The 26,462-nt window shown below is 43.9% G+C and overlaps 1 protein-coding gene across 2 annotated transcripts in view; it reads right to left on the bottom strand.

Annotated features, from left to right (window-relative positions):
• Window positions 1-23,646, bottom strand: part of fgd5a (FYVE, RhoGEF and PH domain containing 5a) — a 35,340-nt gene extending 11,694 nt beyond the window's left edge. For both annotated transcript variants that reach the window (XM_053439645.1, XM_053439653.1), the window contains exons 1-10: window positions 23,386-23,646; window positions 18,215-20,942; window positions 11,563-11,680; window positions 10,530-10,588; window positions 10,122-10,152; window positions 6,365-6,516; window positions 5,089-5,245; window positions 640-730; window positions 315-365; window positions 81-139 (exon numbers count right to left, since the gene is read on the bottom strand). In XM_053439645.1, the coding sequence (XP_053295620.1) occupies window positions 81-139; window positions 315-365; window positions 640-730; window positions 5,089-5,245; window positions 6,365-6,516; window positions 10,122-10,152; window positions 10,530-10,588; window positions 11,563-11,680; window positions 18,215-20,942; window positions 23,386-23,395 (3,456 nt within the window). In that variant the 5' untranslated portion in view covers window positions 23,396-23,646. The remainder of the gene's footprint in view (window positions 1-80; window positions 140-314; window positions 366-639; window positions 731-5,088; window positions 5,246-6,364; window positions 6,517-10,121; window positions 10,153-10,529; window positions 10,589-11,562; window positions 11,681-18,214; window positions 20,943-23,385) is intronic.
• Between the last annotated feature and the right edge of the window lie 2,816 nt (window positions 23,647-26,462).

The following is a 26,462-nucleotide window of genomic DNA, read 5'->3' as shown; positions in this document are numbered from 1 at the left end:
ATCTCAATAGCTGTGAATATGTCAAACTCTGCAGGTTGAATATAAAACACATGGGGTGTTATCCAGATAAAAAAACTCACCCCCTGTTTCAAATTGTCATTGGCCTGGTCGGCCAGCTCGGACACGATCACCAAGGCAGCTGCAACACAAACAGGGAAACAAGGAGAGATTTATATGCAATCGACTCCAGTAAAGACACTCAGCCATTGTGACTCAATAACTGTGCTCTGATACATGTCAAGCAGCTGCAGTGTGTATGTGTGTGACTGGGTCTATGACCACTGAAAGAAAAATATTATTATCATGCTTCCTACCTTGTGTGTCTTCATATTCTTTAGAGTCAGGAGACAGGTTGTTCAGGTAATCTGGAGACAACAGAGGAAAGAGTAAAGGCATGAAAAATTATGATTATAATACACCTTAATGCTTACTAAGAAAAAACTGTTTTTAACTGTCTGTGAAGGGCAGCTCATTAAGTGCAAGAGATGACATGCCATGCCATGCCAATATGCTAATACTCCTCTCCTTAGTCGGTCTTAAACATTTATAGATTTTAAAGACCATAGTAATCACATTTCAGCATATACTGCTCAGACTTTGCTTTACAGAGAGTGCACACTAACGGTATGTCTGTGTTACCTGTGAGTAGCATCCGGTACTGAAGAACTCTCACTATGACCTGCAGCAGCTGGTGTTTCAGTGGGACCTCAGTGTCTTTTGGGACGCGTGTCTGTACACACACACACACACACACACACACACACACACACACACACACACACACACACACAATTCACAGTAAGTACCAATGTCACAGATTAACATTTGTTACAAACGTTTTTCTTTTTCTGATAGATATTGTAAAGGTAAGCGGTCTAGGTAATGGATGGATGGATAGAACAAGGGAAGGACAGAAGGATGGATGGATGAATGGATGGAAGGAAGGAAGGTAGGAAGGAAGGAGGGAAGGATAAATGGAAGGAAGGACAGAGGGATGGATGGATAGATGGAAGGAAGGAAGGAAGGAAGGAAGGAAGGAAGGAAGGAAGGAAGGAAGGAAGGAAGGAAGGATGGTAGGAAAGTAGGAAGGTAGGAAGGTAGGAAGGTAGGAAGGTAGGAAGGCAGGATGGATGCAAAGATGGAAGGAAGTCAGGAAGGAAGGACAGAGGGATGGATAGAAGGATGGGTGGATCGATGAATGGAGGGATGGAAGGAAGAAATGAATGGATGGATGGAGGGATATAGTTCTGCATAGTGCTTTTGTCCCATTAATATATTTATACTGTATCGTGTACTGCATGCTTCATCTCATATGAAAATGCTTTTATTAGCATTCAGTAACTGAATTGTTTAACCATGTATCAATGACTTCAAACATTTTTGCAGAATAAAACTGGAGCAAAATGAAACTCTCATTATTCTATGGCCCGACACAGAACCCCTCTGAATCCCCCGAACCACACCCACCAAACCACTGCTCTGTCTCCTAACGAGGACGACCTTGAGTATAAGATGCTACGAGTCAAGGTCACACTTGACAAAGCGAACACTGTCGGACAGGTTGACCTTCACCTATCTTTTCCTGCACCAAAAAAAAAACTGAGCAAATCCCATTCTTCTTCTAAGAGGAGTCGTTTGCAGGTGAAAGAGGCTGAAATTGGCAAAATCAAAGAGAGAAAATCAATCAGGACCTAATTGTATCTGACAGGTATTTATATCCTGAGAGGTGGAGAAGCAACGGGGGACTGACACACACACACACACACACACACACACACACACACACACACACACACACACACACACACACAAGTCTTTTTTATAATCCAATGAAGTCCTACCCTTCATTAGAGAGGCACAGATAGCACCCTGCGGGAAACTGCATTTCATGCTATTTACACTGCAGACACACAGACACACACAGACACACACACTCCAGAGATAACAGTGACTGGGCCTGTAAAGAGCAGATATGGGAGAAGCAAGCTACACACTTAATGCTCTTTGTCTTCATTATCACAAGTCAGAAGTAAAGCAGAGGGCGGGCTGATGGCTCTTTTAATGAGCAGGTCTTCATGTATGCTTGTCTTTATGTCTCTTGCTCTTTCCTTTTCCGTCTCATCATGCTTCCCTCCTTCCTCAGCAACAACCCCTAATTGAGATTAACTTTTCAGTCCCCCCCTCCCTCTCATGCTCCTCCTCCCTCCCCATCACAGCATGATAATAACCAGCTCCTCAATATTACTGGCCTCAGAACATCTGCTCTTCTCAAGTGTCGCTTGTAGATTGTCATCCAATTGACACTTGCTCAGAGGAAGTGGCTTTCCAGAGATGGTAATTGGCGCTCGGTTTGTTTGGCTGAGCGAGCCAAACGGAGGAGGAGAGAAGAGGGTATGTGTGAGGCCTCGTGCTGGGAGATACACACGCACACGCACGCGCACACACACACACATGCACGGACAAATACACCTTTCAGCCTCCGTCACGGCCAGCTGATTTCCTGCACGCACACACACAACCGATCTAATTGGGGAGTTGTAAAGGAGGCTGCTTCTCTAATTAGCTTCTGTCTGCCTCATTGCCCAGCTGCCTTTACAAGGAATTCACTCCATCGCTCTCCCCCTCCACCTCTCTCCCCCTCCATCTCTCTCCGTCCACCTGCTGCACAGCCTCCTCCTCTCATCCTCCTGGGTTTCCCGCACGAGAGAGAACACACACACAGGCTCTGCACAAACCCAGAGGCCGTGACATGAATATAAATCCAAGCTGAAGAGATCTCCAAAAAAACAGTTTCACAAGATCCACAAGATTTTGTGTCCGGACATGCCCCTGCAAAACAATCAGGCAAAAATACACAGAGGTGCAAACACACTTGCACACAGGGGCCACGAGCACACACAGACACACACCATAGTGTCTGCCAATGTTTATAGATGGTGCTGTAAACAAGCAAGTGGCTGTGGAGAGGAGGCTTTAATCCTGTAAGGGTCTAGCACTGATCTGATCAGGGTCTGCGGCTACTTCATCACTGTCATCACCACATCCACAATGAGATTACTACCACTTTTGGCCCTGGCTCGTAGCAGCACAGATGGAGGAGGAGGCGGGTGGAGAGGAAAGAGAGGTGGAGAGGCAAGTGAGGGTTTAAAACTGAGAACAGAGAAAGAGAAGCAAAATAGAAGCCAATGCTGAAAATGTTGAGTTTGAGAAAATATTCAGATCAGCACTGAGTTACACAACCAGCAGACGGATGACTGTTGTCCCTCTCAGTCTTATCTATACAGTCTCTCCTCTATTAGCCCACCTTCTCCTCTATTACAGAGCAGTCACACACGCCATGCAAGTCCCAAGGCAGTGATCCGATTGAGCACGGCATCAATCATCACAGACACACAAACACACACACGCACGGTAGGTTGGGGACGAAGAGGAGGACAGACCCCAGGTTACAGGTTTATATGCAATATGGGAAATGTAAAACCAATATGCAATGCGTATTTGCAGTGGCAGGTGCTTTGAATCTGCCAGTGGACTAAAGAACAGTTCAATGTGCCTCTGGGTGTGAATGTTTGGGGTGTTACAGGAATCACATTCTTAACATTGACACAAATGAGGGTCAATGAAAAAACTAAACAAAACTGAAAAACAAAGGCAAATTCTCATCCACACAGAACCTGATTAAAGATGACTTTGCTCCTTAGATAAGATGATGCCCATTCATGGTTTTATCTTTTGTTGCAAATCAGCCCGTTTATGGCCTCTGCAGGTAGCAGTTAAAGGTTTATGAAGTGTGGAAAGAGGAACTCAGCGCCATGCAGCCAAAATGCAGAAGATCATTAATGAGTTTGATCAAGGTTATATGGGAGGTTAAATTATTGGCTGACACAGACCAAGTTTGAAAACCTGCTTTAAGACACTAAAGGCGAGTGTTTATTGAACGTGATGACGGCACGGAGACGCCATCTCTCACCTTCACCCTCTTATGTTTACATTAGTCCCACTAAAGTCTGGCAGAGCCACTGTGTTTCTGGAATGGGCCAGCTGCTGCTGAATATTCATGGGCGGAAGCATTTGGTGCATTGTCCGTTCGCTTTTCTTATCAAACTTGAAACGCCTGGAGCCATTGTGTCACGAGCCAATCAAAGTACAGTATGGAACTGCGTGCATTTGGGTAGAGAGATGCTCTTTGGAATAGGTTTAAATGAGCTGTGGCACAAAAATGCATCCACAAAATCTGTAAATAACGCGGTTAAAATGACCAAAGAGGAAATCATTATTATTTCTAAACAGGCTGAGCTGTGTGCTGCTGCACAGCAGTTATAACTCTGTAAGTGGTGAATCAATTCTTTCCACAGAGCACGGCTGCATGGAAATGACAAATCTACCGCTGTATCTCTCTGGTCTTATCTATAGCCTCTCTTAATATCCTGTCTTTTAGTTGAAACATGTCATTGTTACCAGCACAGACTATCCACATTCCTAGTCAACACACTGATAAAGGGTTGATTAGGTGATCCAGGAGCACAATTCATGGGCCGATGCAATGACATTCAAGCCCTTCACTGCATTTTGATCCCCTCCAACAAATCCCACTGCTCCAATCTCCTGGGCGTATGTGGGATGAAGAGATTCATGCCGGACAAAGAGCGAGTATTTTGTGTTGAGCGAGTGTAAAATGTGTGAGCATGACAGTGGAAAGGTCAGTCCCATGGAGAGGAGCAGGATAGAGAGGGTTTAAAAAAAAAAGGCCATTATCTCCCCCTGGAAGCTAGGTGACAAAAATATAGGTTGAGAGCTGCTGAGCGAGAGCCAGGGGAAATACCAGGTTTGATCTCTGCTCCGCGAAAACACTCACAAGGCTTTACTTTCCCTCCACAAACATGGAAACTGAACCTGAGATTTAAATATGTGACTGTCAAAACACTTCCCCTCCGAGGAGGATCTCTGGGTATCAGGCGGAGCTCCGATCCCACGCTTAGCTCATACTTTATGTGTTTATAAAAAGAAAACAGATGAAAACAAAGCGATACGGACATTGGCAAGAAGTCGCATTCACGGCAACAAGGATTTTTAGGTCAAATAATGTACCTCAAACTTCTTGACGATGCTGGCGAAGGCTGGGCTGTTCCTGCAGCTCTCCTCCAGTAAGGCCATGCTGCGATCATACTCTGAGATGAACGTGTCGAACACACCGAAGTCCTCCCGACGAGACAGAATCACATCCACCACCCTTTGGCTCTCCTCCCTTTAAAGTGAGGAAAAGCAAAGGTGAAGCACTCTGTCTTTAATCACTCCGGGAGAACACTGTGGTTTAAAAGGACACATCCTTCAATACACTGACATTTTAAAACGAGTCTCTGATGGTGATGAAGGCTTTAGGGCTATTTATTTTTCAGTAGTAACCACTTCTTCCTCAACCTGCTGCTTGAACCTCAGTTAATAGTTTCCTGAACAGTGTCTTGACGGTCAACTAACAGATTAGAAAGGTTTTGCTTTAAGCCATTAACTGTGTGAGTTCTAAGAAACATTGACCGTTCACTGGGAATATACAGCATCATGGTCTCTAAGCTATGGTCAATGGGCCTGTTATGGTTGTGAAAAGATGACACAAAAAGTTGAGTCTGGTGAGACGTTATAGTTGACTGTCTCATTGTGAACAATAGCTTTGATTTGAAGGCACAATTCAAAACTCAGCTTATTTGAGCAAAACACCTGAAACAAGGGGAAACAGAAATTCTGGCTTTGTCCAGAAGCAACTAAATCTGCCTAGTAAACCAAAAATACAACTTAATGACAGTGTGAGATGATGAAATAGTTGAGCACATAACCCCTTTTTTCAAGTCTTTAATGAGAAGCCACAGATAGTGACATTGCTTTGTAAACATGAATCCCCCCCCCCCCCCCCCCCCCCCACACCCCCCCCAAAAAAGATCTATATAAATATTATTTGAAAAACACTACTTTTTCTTATAGGACAGAGAAGTTGATCAATTTACAATTTGATTATGTAAACAAAATACTATTTTGAATGTTTTATTTGCACAATCAGAACAACCACAGAATATAATCCCTTCACTTCATTGATACTCATTGACTCATTCAGAAACACTTTCCTGTGGTTTTGGTTTTCTTCCACGCATCACTTCTGGTTTAAAAGAAACCCCTCTCCCATTATTAAACCATCATTAAAGCAAGATTATATTTGTGACCTCAGTGAAGAATCAATATCTTTGTTTCGAGACTTCATGCGGATGAAAATAGAAATTTTTATATCCAATCATTTGAAAACTAAATATAAACTGTGGGCCCACAGAGAAGGATGAACTATGGCATCGTTGTCAGTCATGCAAGCGCTGTTTCTTACCATTGAGTGATGCGTTCCTCCAGCTCAGAGAGGATGCTGCTGTGGAGGGTGTAGACCTGGGGTAGCACGCCCAGTATCTCCCCCAGCCTCTGCTCTTCCAGCACCGGCTCTCCTCCCTCACCCACCGTTTCAGCCACCTCTGACCTAAAGTCCTGCACAAGAGAGAAACAGGATTTACACCAACTTGAGGGACAGAAGAAAACGAGAGAGGAATGGAGGAAATGTCTGTGGGGCTGGAATGAGGAAGGGAGGGAGAGCAGGAGATATGAACGGCAGAGAGGAACGAGGAATGAAGAGTGGGGGAGAAAAATGGAAGGAAGGAAGGTCAGATCCTCCTAAACATCCTTCCTGCCACCCTCCCTTCATATCACCTCAGTACTTTGGGCTCTGTCCAGGCATTCAGGAAAGGCGGCGCTGCTCGCACAAGAGTTACACACCAGGTGTTGTTGCATAATGACCTTGGTGCTCGATGACACAATGCTGGTTTGTACATGGTCCCCACTTTTCATCTGATTTGGGACAAGGACCCGAAAACTCCCTGATACACAGTGAATTTAAGTCTATTGCAGTCTGTTCAGCAATCATAAAACATGTGCAGCAGGCCTTAATAGCTGCATTGCCAGTGACTAAGTGGACTAATATGAGGAGTTATTGCACATGGGGGTGAAAAACCAAGGGAGAGGTTATTTATCTACTCAGCAAATGAAGGCAAAAAAATAAAGAAATAAAAGTGGATGAATTGTCGACAGTTTTCTCTGTGGGCAAAGGAACTAGCATCATATATATACATAAAGCCTTGATGTGTCTGGAGCCTGTCTATTCCTGTTCTGAGCAGAACACAGACACAGAGCAAAGAGAGAGACGTCCCAGTTGGACGGCAGATAATGTGGTGACACTGGGCGCTTCAGATCGGGCCGTTCATCATGCACAATCGATGGTGTATGGGTTAACATTCATCACGTCTTCTGGGCAGACAAACAGCTACTTTAACGACTCCTGTTGACTCTGTCTCCCAGGTTACACACACACCATACACACACACACACACACACACACACACACACACACACACAAGCACTCAGATGCATGAATGAGAGGCGCTTTGCTCTCCATTCCGCCAGTCCACTCCTCACCTTATCCCTATTTTCCTCACGTCAGTCGGGTCAAAAAAAAAGCAACGCTAAGCAGTGGGCCGGGCAGCCAGTCATGCTTCGCTATAAGTCAACCCACAGAATCTGTTCTGGGGTCCCGGGTCACAAACGAGAACAAAATAATAAGTCTCTTGCAGCCTTATATGCTGCAGCCGTCACAGGGAAAGTCGTTTGGAAGAGGAGCACGGCCTCCCTTCCTATGTGGAGACAGGGTCTGGAAATTCTTTGTATTCTTGTTATTCCTTATCAAACAATGGAACAATAGCTCATGTGTGCCTCTCACTTAACGCCGCTCCTGCGACCCCCCCCAACCCCCGCAAAAAAAGAATGTGTTTGTACATGTTGTGCCGCTGGAGCGTTTCCCGGCTGAATTACCGTTTCATGCTAATTACGACATCGGTCTGCAACAATCGGTAACTAACACCTCCGAGTCTTGATCTCCTCTTGAAGTTTGAAGACTAAGATCCTGACGTGGTGCCTATGCATTATGCATCAGTGTGAAGAACAAGCCTTCAATGTCACCTTCGAAAGGTGGCGAACAGATTCAATTAGGTGGCGCGGTAACACCGAAGAGGAGCGCGGGCAGAGGTGCGGCGCTGTCTTTTCAAGTGAGAACGTGTGAAAACAGACAATTAACACTGAAAAATTATTTCGGCTGGATTTGGAAATTACTTTCAAACTGTTATTCCTGAGACTCGTATCCATCTAAACTTGCAGCGCGGGTTTCTGTCTCTACTTAGACATGCAGGGACTAATTGGTATAATTCAGCATCATGATGAGACTGGAGATTTATGATTATTAGAGGTGTCCATTGTATAATATTTGCATTACTTGCTATATTGCACATCACACCAAGCATCTGCTTTTGTACTCGCAGCAGAGTTTCATAAATCATAGCGAGGGGGCAAGCATATAAAATTCATCTCATGACCTTATTCAAGGTTATAAGGTACAGGCTGACTGATGGGCTGCTCCGTGTTCAGTGACTCTACCTGTCAGAGATGTACAGGAAACCATCACTGTAATAGAAACTCTTGCACGCTATCCTTTAAAATGTGCTGCCTGCCTCACTCCTCCTTTCGGACTTTCCTTTCTCATCAAAATGAAATCACACACACAGTTTCAGTGTCCATTTTGGGAATGTCCTCCTTTGCGTGTAGCTCTGCGGGGATGTTGTCTTGTTGTGACAGGCAGTGGGTGAGAAACGATGGAAATAGATGAGGACAGTTGGCTGTGATGCCTAACTGACCTCTGGAGGCTTACTACAGCTCACCTTTAAATCCTCCATCCTTCCCTCTTTACTGTGTTGAGCGGCAAATTCTCTGCTTAATGGCCAACCTTGTCATCGTGAGTCCAATAGAATCACTAATAAAAAGCCCCACCGACAACCTTTACATGACCTTCAGATTGCCAGACGCGTTGTGTATCTACCACGTACAGTATCAGTGGAGCAGGGGACACAAGGAAAGCATCAGCGAGAGCGCCTGGTGGACGCAAACAGCGTCATCTTACAACCGACCACACCAGAGTACACGTCAACATTGTCAAGACCAGGAAGTAGATCTCGCTGCAACAACATTGATAAACCTGAGCAGAGCCTAACAACAGAGGGGAGGAGGAGAAGAAGGAGACAGAGACTGGGGAGCAGACACACAGGATATGATGTTATCAGCAGCTTTTTAATAACCTTTAAAGGGATAGTTCTGATTATCATTTGAAGAGGGGTGGAATGAAGTGCTTAACCACAGCTTAGAACATGCAGTAGATTTCGGGTGTCATGCTCCTAATGTGGAGAGTTAGGGCACAGAAGCTGAGCAATGAAGGTCTGTGTACTGGCCGAGCAGTTTTTAAGCCACTTAAAAAAAAGTAAACGCTATAGTTATGCTCTCAGATGACTCAGCACTACATTTTCTCAACCTATGCTTACAATCAGAGAGGATGTATGAACAAAATGAAAAAGAGTGATTATAACAACAACAACAAAAGAAGAAAAAGAAGAAGATGGAGACTTGTTGATCGGCTGAAAATGAGAGCGGAGGGAATATGCCGTGGAAACTGGAAGCCAAGCTGGACCCTGAGACGGAGCTGAAGATACCCGGTGGGGCAGATGTGTGAGCGTTCAGCCCAGGCCCACAGACCCGCAGAACTGACTGAGTGGGACTTGGTTGGATGCCAGTGCCTTACATTCAGTCTGCATCACTATCCACAAGGCACCACCTTAGAAATCGTTACAAAAACTAAGTTTTGCTGCTGTTGCGTTCAGTGAGAGCGGAATGTGATCTCAGGTATAAGACAAGGGAAGTTGAGCAGTTAAGAAAATGTACGACCAAAGGAAAGTTTGGTTTGATAGTAAAATAAGACAGTGATGATATTAAAAATAAAACATGCACTTAAACTAATTTGGTCTTTTTTCAACCACTAACAGTCCAGGGGCATTTCAGGGGCCAATCACATTTCAGCTGGAGCCCCGCCCTAGATACAACCCTGCTTTACTAAAATGCCCCCTTTCCTGGGGTTGTATCACCGAACTATCCCTTTAATCAGCCTTGAATCAGGATGCATTTAAAGCAAATGCCACAGTTTATGGTAGCAAAGGTATTCTTACCTCTTGAAGGTACTTGATGGCGTCGACGTGTCTGCAAAACAAGAACAGAAACCCGGAAGATTTACTCAACTTTCAAGAGGGAAGTTACAACCTCCTGCAAAACCACATTAATCTTAAAAGTCTCATTAGATTATCTAAATTATGCATGGTGAGGAAACTACATCAAAGCAGTGGTTAATTGTGGAGCAGTGTCAAGGGCAACGTTTAATAACAGACACGTTTGCAAGTGGCTGTCAGTTACTGCACATGCATTAGCTTTGGAGCAGGAGAGATATGGTCGGAAGGAATGGAAGAGAAGACTCAGCGGCACAAAATGAAAACCATCTGATCTGGATGCAGCGTGTTGGTGTGTGATGACATGCAGGAGAGCAGTGCAAAGGGGGGAATTCCTCGGGTGCGGATGCTCACAATCTCTCGGAGTCGACGAGCTCCTTGGCGACGTAGAACGCTCGGGATCGGCCATCAATCTGCGTGACAAGGAGGGAGAACGGTGGGAGATGAATGAACACAGCTAATGTGTAAACGGTCTCTGTGGGCACTTACTGCTCTCAAACATTAATAGGAACTGCTATGTTGGATCCAGGGAGAGTGGCGAAAAAGCAAATTCACTTTCTTTTTTATTTCTGCTGTCAAAATAAGACCGATTATTTCATTACAGTGCAGCGCAGACATGAAGCCTCTCTCACATGCGGGACTTTTAAATTTAGATGCATTATGGATGAGCGGCCGTGTGTGAGGTGACAACAGTGCTGCCCATTGATTTAGAGGCTAATCACAGGGTCTCAAAACATCCAAGCCAAAACATAACACTGAAGCCATTTAGTTTTTTTGTTTTTTTTATCGGCCATGCTCCTGTGTTGTTATTTCCTCTATGGTGCATTTCACAAATACTAAATGAAAGGAACTGATCCTCATTTCCTCGAAATAACAACCAAAACACGCTAAACGAAACTGTTCCCGAGGCCAACTTAAATCTATCTGCTCCTCTTCCTCTATGTGTTTTCTTCAGTTTATTGTGTTTCTCCTTTGAAGACACCCTAAACAAGGAAATGCACGTCACATGACAGGAGCAGGGGTCTGATGTTATTGTGGCAGGACGGGTGGGGTCCGTATCTGAGCCACGGTAAAATGGCTGCGTTTTACTGTACGGAAGTCTGGGGGGGGGGAGGGTCGAGGCGAAACAGTACGACAGTGAATTAAGGGGAAATGTTCATGGATGAAGACCTGTATATGTATCACAATATAAGCAAGTCTCTCCTTTTGTTTTACGGTATGTTCTCATTTTTATTCAAATCTGCAGGTTCACGTCTCGAAGTTCGAATATGAGGTCAATCAATACAATAAAACCATTAAACGGACCAGTCCATCATGTTTTGGTTCATTATCTTAACTTGATGGATCAGACAAATAAAACTATCTACCTTGATTTGGTTGATCTCACCTGTCGGTCATAAGTCTGCTCCGCCACCCCCTCCTCTTCCTCTGAGGTGCGCCCGTGCTCCTCATCCCCTGACAGCCCAGCAGAGACGGGGTTCATCGGGAACGGCTCGGTGTAGGCGCTGCAAAGGAGAGAGAGGACGGTATGAATACGGCGAAACAGCACTGGCACTTGAGTACGCATATTCAATAGTATAACAGCACACATACATATACAATGCAATCATGACAAAGGTCCCTGAAAGTCACTTCAATTGGGATTACAGGGCAGAGAGAGAGGACACACACATTTCAAAATAGCACATTTCCAGTTATAAGCCATTAATTGTATACTATATTTATAGCAGTATATTTTCAAAGCCCCGAGCAATATTCTAAATCCTCTGTTTATGAGCGTTTTTCTTTTTCCTGTGTGCGTCTCTGAACATTTAGATTCCCCTCATGGTGTCCTCCGGTGGCACCTTGTAATCCCTTTCCTGATTCGCTCTTCCCACAGATGGCACAGCTGTGTACGTTCAGCCGTAATCCTTTTGTGCGGCGCCGCTGTACCTGAGGGGGGCACGCTGTAGGTCACTTCACATGTAATCCCTTTAAATGTTACCTGTGGTAATTATTAATGTCCTCTGGCCCATTAAGACCCATTCAGTGTGTTTGACCTAATTCACTGCCAGGAGGATAAATGGATAACAACACGTTTTGGTTGAGGCTGCTACACAAGTGGAATCATTGCGCGGAACGTCATTTGAAATGGAGAGACAATTCAAAATCACATGGACAATTTGTTGACTGAATTTCTGTTACAGTATGTTAATTAGTAGGAATGAAACATCGTATGATGCAAATTATATGTAGTTAAAGATATTAAAAGAAAAACAAACCCCTCTGTATTTTACAATTATTCAAAGGGCAATTTCATCTGGAGTTGTTTTGCATCCTGGTCATTGCACTAAAACCCTTATGTCCATTTTACAAAAAGATTTATATATTTCTACATTTCTACAGCCTACTTGTCTATTCCAACGTTCATGTTGAGGGGCTGATAGTTGAATATGATCATTTAAATATAGATTCACTTGTTCACTTCAGAGAAATCTTACAATAAAACAATTATTCAATTAAAAATAAATGGCTGATTAATCACTTATGAAAAGTATCACAAGTCATAATCATTATCAATTAGTTGCAGCCATATTCCTACGCCTTTTTCTTTATGCAGTGGAAATAGTGTGATCTGCAATGTTGATAACTTTAATTTCAATGCAATAATAATTTGTGCAAATAAAAAAAGTAACACACACACACACACACACACGCACACACACACTGCCCCTTAATAAACGCTTGCTCTGGGGTGATAAACAGCCTCCTGTGTGTGTAGAGAGTAGACAACGGTTATAGGACCAAAGGTTAACAGAGTTACCCACTGGACTTCATCTCCATTCAGACATACAGTACTCTTGCCTCATGAGATTTACACCTCACCACACACACTCGTGCACACACACACAGCAGCCGGGTTGGGTGGGCTGGAGAAAACACCTACAGCCCATTACTCATGGTTGACCTGAGAGTAGACAGTTCAGCCTGGTGTGGGCTGCCGGGCGATGTAGGGAAGTAAACCTTAGGAATGAGTTCAAAGAAGAATTTTCACTCTTTCGCTCTGATTTATTATCCGAGCTTTCAATTGTCCGAGAGAAACTCTGCGCCGGGAATTCTCACCTTCACCTTTTCACCTCCAACCATAAACAGCACAATCTTGGAAAACAAACCTTTTGTTCTGTAAGGTTGTGACCTAACTTATAACGACAACCCCTTGAAAAAAAGAACATAAAACAAAAAAAATTATTTTATCTAAATTTTTTAGTTTAGCGTAATTTAAATCAAATCTTCTTGCAAAGAAGATGTTAATGTTACAGGTTGTTTTTATTGGATTTGATTTCTTTACAAAATCTAGCGTATCAGTATAAGCAGAGGACACGGCGTCTCTGTAAAAAGACCTATACAGCTCTAATCTCCTGTGGATTTGATGATGCCTTTAATATGCAATTTAATTGAGCTAAACATTGAGCATTGAAATATATACTAGCAGCAATCAGACCTTTTTCTAATTATAACGACACTATTATAGCAAATAGGAGCAGATGAATAGGTTCATTAGATCTCTAACTATAGACGATACTATTTGATTGATACTAATGGAAGGATTAAGAGGATGGGAGATGGTTTTCATTGTTTGCTGCTTTTAGTGCATGATGATGACACGTAGCCTGTGGCTGTTGTGCTGCTGCTGTGACACAGTGAGATGAAGTGACTTGTGAAGATGCTGGTGCTCTGACGGCCGCAGCTTTGGTTAATAATAACCTCACATCACGTGAAAGGCTATGATCCAGACACTGTATGTTAAATACAATGTTTCCTGATGTCTTTTTTATTTTACCTCAACACAAATATCTGTACTCGACTCCTTACATTTTCAAAACAAGCCCGTTACTCTCCCCTTTAATGCATTTGATGGAAATTATCAGTTTTTTTAATTTAGCAACAATGCCCTCCCAACATTGGGACAGATTTCAACCTCAATGGATAAAAACACAGAAAAGACAATTCCTTGATGTGTGAAGAGTTCATATCACGCATAGCATATGTAACGCGACTTATCAAAAAGAAACAGACAAGAGATGGAGACTCAACGGTGGAGAGGAGGTGTATACTGTACGTCTGTGACGAGGAGAAACAACATGGAAGAAAGAGAAGAATCTGGGAAACGATGAAGCGGAGCAACAAAACATTCCCCATCCCTGGCCTTTTTTGAATTAAGAATATCTCATTCAATACTTTGTCCTGTTTCCGACAGAAGAAATGTTCTTCAGAGAGGAACTTTTTACATTCTATACTTTGCTTTCAGACTTTGTACTTACACTCTTACTTGAGTAAAGGCGTTAAATCAGTACTGGTACCTTTACTGGAGTCGTTTGTATCTATATCTATAGTATCTATACTTCTGCTTAAGTATAGATTCTGTTCACTTTTGCCCCCTCTGACTGTACAGCCTCTCTGGTTTACATTCTTGCAGCAACAAAAACAGCCGACCTGGCATTCCTGACGGGACTACACCTCATCTTGTTGTTCAAGGGAGAGGTCTGGGAACCTCCACCCCACCACCCTGACCCCCCACTCCATCCTATCTGTCCTCCCCTGTCTCCACCTCTCCTGCCTCCCGCCAGAGTCCCACCCTCGTCCTGCATTTCCTGTAAACAGGCTGGTGGGAAGCTCCGAGGCCGGACGCTTCCTCCCCGGGGGATGACCTGGCAATGACCTCAGAGCGCCTGGCACCAGGCTTGGCGAGCCAAAACGACACGCCCTGTCCACCACCTCGCCACACAGCCACCACCCAGTACAACAATGTACTTAAGATGGCTCCCTCATCACTACTAACGCTAACATAACAGTGGGTGGAGGTGCTGTTTTAGAGGCCACGGCTTTGTGTTCACGCTGGAGAGGTTCATAGTGGAATGATTGACGTGAAAATTACGCAAAAGGTTAAATGTATTTCACTGATTACAACACAGAAATATTATTTTCTTTCATTTGTAATATTAATATTCATTTAGCATCCTATTGTGTTCAATATCATGTGAAATATTACATTTGAACTGCATTTAGCGCCATAAATATTTTATCTTTTTATTTTATAATATACATTTTTTATTTAAACTTTACCTATTTTTTAACACTTTATTCTTTAATACCTTTTGTTTTATTCTATTCTACTTTATTGTATATTGTACTGTTGTTAAAATCTTGGAGAGAGATGGCTTTCCTTCGGGATTAATAAAGTCTATCTTATCTTATCTTATCTTATCTTATTTTTCATCAGCAGTTAAACATACTGGTATAAAACCTGTCTGCCATGTGTGCATGGAAAACCAGACACCTGCATCATTGCTGAAAGTTTACCAGCAACCACTTCAAGTTGACACTTAGAGCATCTGATGCTCTCGGAGTTGAGTGCAATCGTTAATCTCTGGCTTTCTTTTCTTTCTCAACACTCATTTGTTTCTACATGGCGCCGAGGGCAGTTCTGCTGATGCAGCATGCTTAGCACCAGCCTCATTTTTTGATAACAGCGCAGAGCTGCGACTTAATGTGCGTGCACATATGCACACTCACGCCTACAAACGGGCACCTTGGTTATGCTTGGGTTGAGTCATTAGGGGGAAATTTGTTTTCCCGTTGTACGCTGCGGTCGCCCCGCTAATGAACATGTTTCTTTGCTTAGCCTGAATGCTTGTGCTGAAATGTAGTCTGAATGGTGCTATACATTAATCACACAAGTGGAGAAAAGCCCAGCCTGTGGCACCGCGGCTTTGTAAGTTTGCTTTAAATGCATGCCTGCTACTGTAGGCATGGTCCTTTTGTGTGCAGCGCTCTGGGGCCATTCAGTCATTTTCCTCGCCACAGAAATCCGCCGTTTCTCTTTAGATGTAAAAAACCACATTGGCTGTTGAATTTGTTCTCAATAAATCACTGCCGTCATCAGCCTGGCGATCTGGGACAGTGGCCATGTCAAGCTTTGAACAGAGTTTAGTGCGAGAGATGCACACACAAAGACAGGGACAAATTACTACACAAGAGTTATTTTGGGGCACACACATATACACTGGCACTCAAATAAACATAAAGCAGGCCCGGACACTCCACAGAGTGGCCCTGGCAACAGACACGTCTCCAGGAGGGATGTGGTGAAAGTGAGGTGACAGGACAGATTGGTTCTTTGCCTCACTGTGAGCGCAGGGAGACCATCTACCACACAATGAGCCATGTCGATAACATCACTGCGAGAAAAAGAGCCCTCACTGAGGCACCATTGTCTGGCAAATGGAAGGGGTTCAGATGTTGTGATTAAAAGTATAAACTCTTAAGTACACAGGACATGACATCATGTTACCTGGAGGTACCTGAGCTTTAAATGTGTGAAAAAATATGAAATTGCATGCACTGCAAGATGAGGCCATTTCTACATAGGGGGAAATAGTTATAAAAGACAGAAACTGCTAAATAAAACATGCATGGCGTAACATATAAACAAAGGACACCACAAACATAAAAAAACAAGCTGAGGTTGAAGCATTTTGCCCCAAGATTATCTGAAAGCCTTCGAGGGAGCTCTTGGTATTGACCCATCGCTTTGACTGCACACAGGCCATCAAACACAACTATTTTATTAAGTCTGGGGGAAGACTGTGGGCCTCAGTGGCTGGAGCTGTGGCACAGGCCAGGGTAATTTGGTACAGCCTGACCGCTGTGATTCCTCACTCTATCACACGCTGCTGTAAATCCTGTGGCCCCTCCAGGGTCCAATGAAAGAGAAGCACTTGGGAGAGGGCTACTTTAATAAAAGCCTTCCTAAACTTAACCATAAGTGTCAGGTACAGGAGAGCAATTACACCGCAACTGCTCTTTCTCCCATCCTTGTTCTCACTTTCCCCTCCCCCTCTCATAGTGTACCTTACCGCTCCACTCTTTGTTTTTTTTTAACTCTTCTGCTCCTTTTATTAACACATCTCCTCCCTTCTCTCACCTTTTTTTCTCGTCCGTCTCAACTTCCGCGTGTTGAAAGAACTCCCCCACATATTTTCACTTTTAATTGCCGACCATAATTACTTTCTGTAAGGTGAATAACCTGTGTATAGTGAGCCACCCACGTGCCATTACCTGTTCTATCACCTCAGACTTGCAAAGGAAGCAGTGGCACCAGATGTGACCCCCTAAATCTTCCAAATGAAGAAACTCGAGTAAGCTCTCCCACATGCATTGTCCTGAGACAGCAGCCTGCTCATCTCTCACTGAACACTCTGCTCTGAGAGGCAGCCAGGTGATCCCCTTCTCATCGGAGGTGTGGTGTAAGGAAATCTATCAGCTGTTCAGAGGTCAAGATTACACCTGTGAGTGGTTGGGTCCAGGCCTAACAATTCAGATCAATATTTTGAAACTAATTCCAGGAATGAAAAATCTCATCCCGAGAAGAAAAGGGAAATATTAGCATGTGCTTGATTTCCAGAATTGCACATTAACTGTAATACCATATGGGATCATAAATAAAACCCATATTAGGTTAATCATATTAAAGTGGTACAACATAAGGCTGTTTTAAATGTTTCTTAATCAGCCAATTGTTTGATCAATTATTGATTTATGGTTGTGGTTTATGGTTTTTCCCAGAATCCATGGGGGCATCTTTAAATAATAATTACCGAATTTATTTTTTATTTTGAGGGGGTTGAGCCAATGCCAGTGAACAGTTGGTACATCTGCTTAAATAATCCAATAATTCATCAATTGTAAAAAACATTTGCCTTATTTATTTTCTGCTGATATACTGAAATGCCAATATTGAAATATTTAAGCATGTCTTGAAAAAATTCCACTCCACTATTGTGGGTATCTAAATATATTTGGGGGTTTTCCATTGTGAGTTGGAAGCAGATGATTAAGACACAAATGTTTCCAAACCTCGTCAAATAAAACCAAAGTATCAGTATGGCTAATGTGATAACTTACTGTGTGTGCCAATGTAAGTTGTGTGACTCAAGGCATTTTAATTCATGCTTGAGATGATAAAGAAGGATTTTATTCATTATGAATGGTTACTGTACCTTTCAGTGTCGTCTTTCGATGTCTGGGCTTTACTGTCAATCCCGGGGAAACTGTTCATATCCACATAGCCATCATTTTCATTGCAAGCAACTGTGGCGCGGTTTGGATCCTCAAAAAACTCTGTCACAGTGTGGGATCTGGTGGGCCTGGTCGGGATCTGGATGTTCTCATAGTCTGAGCTCAGTGCTGGGATGTTTTCATAGTCTGAGGTGTCTGCACTGGGGAAGGAGATGGAGCGCGGTTTTGTCAAAGGCAGAGGCATCAATGAGCGGCGAGAACGCTCCTCAAAGGACTCCACTCTGGAGACGCCCCTGCCATAAGCTTTCAGGTCACCTTTCCTCCTCTGATGGACATTGTCAAGGACGAAGCTGGACGGCAGGTCTGAAGGACGCTGCTGTGGGTTCACCAGGCGGGACTGGAGCTGAGGTGAGCTGCCCGTGCTCCTACGGTCCAGCTCTATAACTCTTACTGGGCCGTGGTGGCTGGACTCAGAGGAGGAACGTGAAGAACGAACACTTACATCACTGAATCCCTTAGAATCTGTCTTCCTCTTGAACTTCAGTGCCAGAAAACGTTTAAAGGAGGACGTCTTCTTCTTAGGTAGGTCACTGGGTTCATGTTGGATCAGCAGGGATGGGGAACTCTTGGTGACTGGTCTTTTAGCAATGTATGCCAGCTCAAAGGGTGGTGGGATGTCCACTAGAGAAGTTGGTGTGGAAATCCCGCTGGACGATTGATGGCTACGCTGGGAGAAGCTTCCAGAAGAGGTTATGACACATGGGAGGGAGAGGGTATCATCTCTCCTCCTCATCCTGATCTCATCCTTCAGGGACTGTTTGAACCCTGTTGGGGAAGTCAAGGTTAATTCTGCACCCTCTGCAGACCGAGAGTATAACAAGAAGCGGCGAGAGTTCCTTGAAGGGATCACAGCGTTGACCTCTGGCTGCCGTGAATGGTTGAGCGGTTCACCGTTGTTATCTAAGGCCACTGTACAGTAGTCATGAGTCTGGTACTCTGTCCCGGTCTCTTCTGGTACAGTTTCTGGGACATAGCCTGAAATTTTACCAGAATAAGAGCGAGACCGTGTGACGATAGATTTCCTATCCAGTGTTACGAAGTTCTCCCCTTCTGAGTCAAACCCAGCCTCTTCGTAAATATGCTCTTCACTCTCGGAGTCTGTGTTTTCATAGTAAGGCACAATATGGCAGTCCAGTTCCTCAATGTCTTCTTCAAAGGCCTCAGTTGTGTGGGCGAACACCACTCTGTTGGTGAGCTCTGGGGTGCGACCTAGGTCAAGGTCTGTTGGCACTGTTATGTTGCACAGTCTAAGGCGAGGCTGACAGCTTTTTCTCTGGTCGTGATAGGCCTGATCTCGTTTGGCCGTTCTCTCTTTCGCACTCTTTCCTTTGATGTGTTTCTTTTCCTGTTCTTCCTCTTCCTCGTCGTCGCCTATCTCCACATAATCCTCCGATGAGACACACTCCAGCTGCTCGAAGTCATCCGCTTTGGGACAGAGAGAATCGTCGATGTCTGCATACTCATCTGCTGACTCGCTCTCTTTTGCTTTGTCTTTGTGCTCATTTGACAGCTCTGTGCCCTCCTCGGTCTCGCCCTCTCCTGAAAGGGCCTGCTTATCCTTCAGCTTGTCCACATCATCTGATGACACATAATAAGGTTCTTGGTTAGAAGCAGCTGGTGTTTGCAGTTCACTTGAAGGTTTGTCATCAGTATCATCCTGACTCCACTCGGGGTCAGCAGTGTCCGTCATGTCCCCCGGGACAGCTCCGATGACTGAATAGGGCCCAAACACATCCTCTGTGCTGGATGTGAATCGAAAACAGCCGGAAGGATCTTTTGTGGCCCGTTCCGGTTGCCATACCTCTGTTTCAGCTGGGTCACATGACTCACATGTATCACTGGCATCATCCGTGGGGCCAATCACATCGTAGGGATACTCCTCGGTTAATGTTGGAAGCAAGCAGAATCCAAATGCAAATCCTCCAGCTTTCAACTCAGTCTTGTCGGTGATTAAGTCTACATTGTCCTCACTTCCGGCATCACTGTCCTTATCACTCTGACGTAGTGTTTGATCAGGGCTTTGCTCTTCTTCATGTTTATCAGAGAGTCCTGTAGAATCACAGCATAATTCAGTCTTTTCACTAAAACTCTCTATCTCCTCTTCATCTAAAGCTTCATCCTCTGTTTCAGTCAGAAGAAGCGAAGGCGTTGATGTCGTGTCATCGTCGGTGTTATCGCCACCTTCAGGCGTGTTCAAGTCATTGTCAGTGTTTTCATCTTCAGTAGTGTCGACAGCAGAGACATCGTCTCCTTTGACCGTTTCCTCAGAGCCTATACTGTCTCCATCACCATCATTATCTAATATGTCTGCTTCTTTCTCCGTTCCTTCACTCTCTCCTTCGTCCTCTGTATTATTTTTTCCATTGCCATTAGCCTCACTTTCCTGCTCTTTGTCCTGATTCTCCTCGACCATCTCACTGAGCTCTTCAGTTTCCCCATCAGAGTGGGGCCGGTCTCCGTTACTAAGGCTCTGTGGGGGGCAGGACTCTTCCTGTTGGCAAGGCTCATACAGGGGTGTTGGCTTGGGGGCGACAGGAGGTTTTGGACCACGGAAATGGGGACACGGCCTGGACATCAGCTTGGACTGTACTTTGATGGTCAAATGACTGCGGATCTTTGTCTGAGGGACTTGCAGTGGATTTTGAAAATCTGCAACAAGGAGAGTGAAAGATCATTCAAAAGCTGTAAAACCACACCAAAATAACATTTTCATTTCACCCAGGGGTAAACATGTGAACCCTGTTTCTGTGTAGAATACAAAGAGGAAGGCCAGACCTGCACAGCAGTCGGTGACATACAGAAAGCCGCAGGGGACATTATCAGCAGGAAAAACAACAGAGTCACAGGGTACTTACAGGAGGAACAATAACATCACCCTGTCTGGGGAAATGACACGTAGGCTGTTCTCTTATAGCAGGGTCGGATAAACAACGGATCATGGCTTTAAAGATAATTTCAGAATCTTTCCACAGAATGAAATGGAAACATAAGGGATGATTAGAGCACATATTTTCCTAATTTTTGACACTGTGCAGACAAACTTACTTTTGATCGAGACTATACATCAACCTGCATATTCCTCAAAACACCTTTCTGTATCTGTCTGTGAGGGGAATGCATATCCTGCAAACCGTTCATCTTATTGGCCTCATATTTGGCATGTCTATTGTTAAATTCCAAAGGAAGTGCAGTGCCAAGTTCGGTGCAATTTGACTATAAAATCTTCATTGCAAATAAACCAGGTCAGATGAACAAAACGTTTTCTAACTTCACTCCGCACAATGATAAGGAATAATTCTAAAGCAGCTACGGAGCATTAACACAGGACAAGAGAACAGACCATTCCAAACAGGAATGTTAAGAACATGCACTGCACTAGTTAGTTAAAAACTGTGAGGTCATTGAAGACCACTGCCTACAAAATTTGGAATTGTCACGAGACACACCCACACTTAACAAAGTGTGTACACTCCTTGGGTCTTCCTGTTATTTAGTACCTGCCCTGACGCACATCCTATTAAACCCTCTGTGCACTTTGGCTATCTCTGAGTGATTTCACTCTCGCCTGTATCGTTGTCTCTCTGGACATCAGTCTGAATTGTCTTTTCTGAGAACCTGTCATTCATTCTGCCCACACTGCCAGGTACAGTCTTTTTCTCTGTGAATGTCACCACAGTCCGTGTTCCGGGTTCTCCTCCAGCAGGGCCCGCTAACAGGACTCCACACAGGATGTCAGAAGGGGGAAGGACATTAGCAGCATGGCCCCTCATCACTCCTCCATGAACCTCTCCAGGAGTACGCATTTTTCACAACACAAATGGACTTCCTTCTTGTCATTCTTCCCCGATTCTCACGAAGCACTCTCACACTGCCTGATGCAGACACACACACACACACACACACACAAACATACACACACACACACACACACACACACACACACACACAAACACACACACACAAACACACACACATACACACACACGCACACACACACACTCACACCAACACTGACGCTCACACTCACACTCACACTCACACACACACACGCACACGCACACACACACTAACACTCACACACAAACTCTCTCTCTCTCTCACACACGCACAGACACACAAACCCTCTCTCGCTGTCTCTCTCTCTCTCTCTCTCTCACACACAAACACACACACACAGACACATACTCTATTTTTTTGGGGGGGGGGGTCTTTTTGAGTGTGTCAAAGAACAATAAAGCTGGGAGAGAAAACAAGGGTCCTGCTCTGACAAAACACCCAACTGCAAACAACAGGATATGATTTATGCAACAAGAATTCAATTAAAACAAATGTTTCTAAAACAAGGGAAGAGATACACACTGGGACCTTGGCTGTGCAAAAACTCCAGGATATGATTTCAGACCGTGTCCTTAAATGTCACCTGTCAAATCTAAAGAGAAAACTGCGGGGGGAAAATTGATTAAATTATTGAGAAAAATGTCTTTCTTTGAAACATCAGACAAGAAATCCCAAACGAAAAGCATCTCTCTGATCCTTTGTTTTGAGAAATAATAAATATGCAGTACACTTTGCAGACAGGTGACCTTCTGTATTGAACAACGGGGCTTGTCTGCTTTCACAGATTATAATCCCAAAACCAACCCATCACTAATCCTAGAACAGAACATCTTTCTAAACCATGCATATTTATTTTACATTTCATTAACATTAAACACTTTACCAGTGCAAACCCTCACTTAAAGCAACTGAACCCAATGCAAATCTAAAACTCTCCAAAAAAAAAAAATTCTGATCAGGAAAAATTTGCTAAATTATTTTAATGAACATTTAAGCAGTTCAACCAATCTATAGTTGTGTCAGTAACTATCAATGAAATACCTGGTATCAAACACTACGACACACTGCACCAGGCTGTGCTGGATAAGAATTGGCATTTGAATGTTAAATTTGTTGAAAAAGAACCGGTGACATGTTTTCAGACAGAAATGTCACGAATTAACTGAAACACGTGCTTGGTCCCACTTTCTTCGGCTGTACAACATTTTAAAAGTTTTCTTTTCTGGGCTTCTCGAAACGAGCATTCGCCACCAACCTGCGTTCATCGTGGGACATCATCATCCACGGGATCCGACACTTCTCCTCATGGTTCCCTCTCGCAGCGTCGCTCCGAATGACGTGGCGACTTAATCCAAACCCACTGCGGGAAAAATCAAGTTGCAGCGGGAGAGTTGAAGAACGTTTCTTTTTCTTTTCTTTTGAATGAGAGGAAGACGCGTGTGTTTCTGCAGAGTGAGAGCAGCGGAGCTCTGAGGCGGCGTGTACCTCCAGTGCGGATGCGACATGAGACTGGTGCGCTCCTGTGTGGAAACGGGAGGTGCTGCTGGGCGCTTCCTGAGGCTGGACTACAGGAGACAGCCCGGACCACAGTCAGTCTCTGTGTGTTTTAAGTGTTTGCAATGCACATCGCTGCAGCTCAGATATTGCACAGCCAGCATCAGTGGAGGACTATACGGTTCGTGTTTTGGTTCTGGACGCTTCTCCACAGATGCGCCCCGGTGCCATGTTCTGATTTAGAGGCAAAGGGCAAGGCTGCATGAATAGGAATAAGACCAAACCCACTCAGTTCGGGAGATTCCTACTGCAAATATGAGGCACAGTCCCACTTACTGTGTTTTACTGAGTTCACTGACATCTGATTAGATCCCTGAAATCTGCAGTCACTGTCTCTGTACAAATCATTTTCTTAAATTGCATCTGCTCTTATTCCGCTGCACAACACATCACTTCACTGATATACAATTTAAAAAGCTGGAAAGTTAGTACCCATGTTACATGAGCTGTTGAACTGTGCCATGATTTTTATTCTTGGAATGATTGCAAAATAAAGTCTCTGAATATATTCTAGTCAGAAATTAAGCGGAGATTTTGATCAGTGTTTTCTTCAACCTGTTTTCCTCACACATTATTTCCTGGACCAGAACAGTATTAAGAGTGGTTCCTAAAAGCAGTTTCCAAAAACAGTTTCTCTAGGACACCAAAGCTTTTTTGCTATTGGCCAGGGCTTCCTGGCGCAGCATCTGTTGCATGATTGAATGAATGCAACCCTTTAAAAACCTTTCTTCATAACAGGAAACCGCTCTCCCTGTTTCCTGCACAACAGGCAACACTTCCTTAGCAACAGATGGGAATGGTGGCAGTGTTAACCCCTTCGCTTGGTGCATGTGCACAGCCATGATGGTTCGAGGAACAGACAAGCCCCACTCTCGGCGGTCTTTCAAGGACAGACACACCTTGGGCAACGCACCAGGAGTCTGGGATCATTGCCCACTTGGGGTCTTTTGATTTGACAGTTCTAAATGCCGATTAAATGCCCCCATATTGGGATGGGAATATCTCACCTCTTCTCATTTCTTTTTTTAGTTCTCTTCACTCTCTTGCACACTTGAAGGTCAAACAAAGCAGCAGACCTCAGGGATTTTTTTGCAGGAGAGTTGAAGTGGCTAGTGATGGAGAGGAGAGGCAGAATAAAATAATCGGCTGTGCTGTATCACTGCGGGGCTCTGGTCAGGACTGCTGCAGCGGCACACTGACCCATACATTATACACACAGCAAAACTCCCATTCCAGATGGTTCAGTGCAGAAAGGATTAGGCTCTGCTGCAGGTGCACAGCTCTGAGACTCTGCATGGTTAGAGAGTTAATTTCATAATCCCCTCATGCTATCTTTGCACTTGCGTAAAGGGTCATCTCATTAAAGCTTTACCATTTTGCTGCATGGAATGATACATTCCTTAACTATTATTATCTACCCAGTAATTCCACAAATGTCTCACTGTCTTTCTGTCTGTGTGTCTGTATGTGGACACATATCTCGCAAAAAATGAATCTTATTGCTTTCACATTTGGCGTGTGTATTGAAAATTGCCTGAGAAATTGAACTGCCATTGTGCAAATTGGACATTCTATAAGTTAAACTGTAATAAAAACTGAATAAACAAGTGAGCAGCTCTCTGTAGCAGTCAGCGGGGGCGGGGCAGTGTGCCCTCAGTGTGTGGACCAAAGTCATGTCTTCCTCTACACTCTCAGATAAACTACTGCAGGGGTCAATGGGTCAAACAGATCATTTTGATTATTTTGTTTTTCTATTTCACCACATCGGACTGACACAGACATTAACAGGAGTCAGGGATGCTATCCCTCAATAATTACAACATTTATAGAATCATCATTGTTGCTGCAATGCTTCCAACGGGAGAATTATAGAGCTTGTAGTTTTTAACTTGGGTCTGAAGATTGTGTCGATTGCTCGACAGACCTCTTTAATAGTCGACATGCAGCTGACATGCAATGCGGAAAATAACACCAGTTTAGTAAATCATTCAAACCACACACGTGGACAGCAATGAAGTTTCTTTTTCAGGAAAACATCCAACATAAAATCGCCATTGCAGATAAACCAGGTAGGATGAACACAAAGTTTCCTAACTTTGAGGAGGACTCACTAATGGGAAGGAATACTTCTTAAGTAGTTCAGGAGCATTAACACAGCAGGATTAGAACAGAGACTGCAGTCTCATTAAAGCCTCAACAATTCATTTCAAAATATAAATTATTATTGTCACTAAAGAGGGCAATTATTAGTTGTGAAATGATTTGTGTAGAAGATGCAACCATTGTGTTTGCTAGTAATTAAGCTGTTCATATGCATAAGTAGGATGCTGAGTAATGTATTGTGCAAAATGCAACAGCACAAAAACAATGCAATCACTGTGACTCAGTTGTTTTGTTTCCATTTGCAACAGTGTGATTCTGTAACCATTATTGAGTGCTGGAGCCAAGACCATTTTAATGGGTCAGTAGTAGCACATTTATAGCTGCCATAAAGTAACCTTTTGTTTTGGAATAGGAGCGACTAAAGATAGCCCTGCTCTGGTCTTTTTGGCAGCGCCCACTGTGACTCTCAAGCGTATTCTACTTCCAATTGACACACATGACCCCTTTTTAGTGTTTTCATTAGAGCAAAATATGTTTTGCATTTGCAGCGTGTGCAAATAGAAGCTGTCAAGAGTATTGTGCATGAGAGTGCAGAGAAGAATGGCTTGAGGAGTAAATATCCCCCCAGATGTGGCACAGACGGTCAAAACATGTTTTTTGGACTCAGGGACACAA

The sequence above is a fragment of the Pleuronectes platessa genome, chromosome 2 (genome assembly GCF_947347685.1).
Source record: "Pleuronectes platessa chromosome 2, fPlePla1.1, whole genome shotgun sequence".
NCBI classification, from domain to species: Eukaryota; Metazoa; Chordata; class Actinopteri; order Pleuronectiformes; family Pleuronectidae; genus Pleuronectes; species Pleuronectes platessa.
The sequence above is the reverse complement of the archived record's forward strand: the minus strand, read 5'-3'. Positions and strand labels throughout refer to the sequence as shown.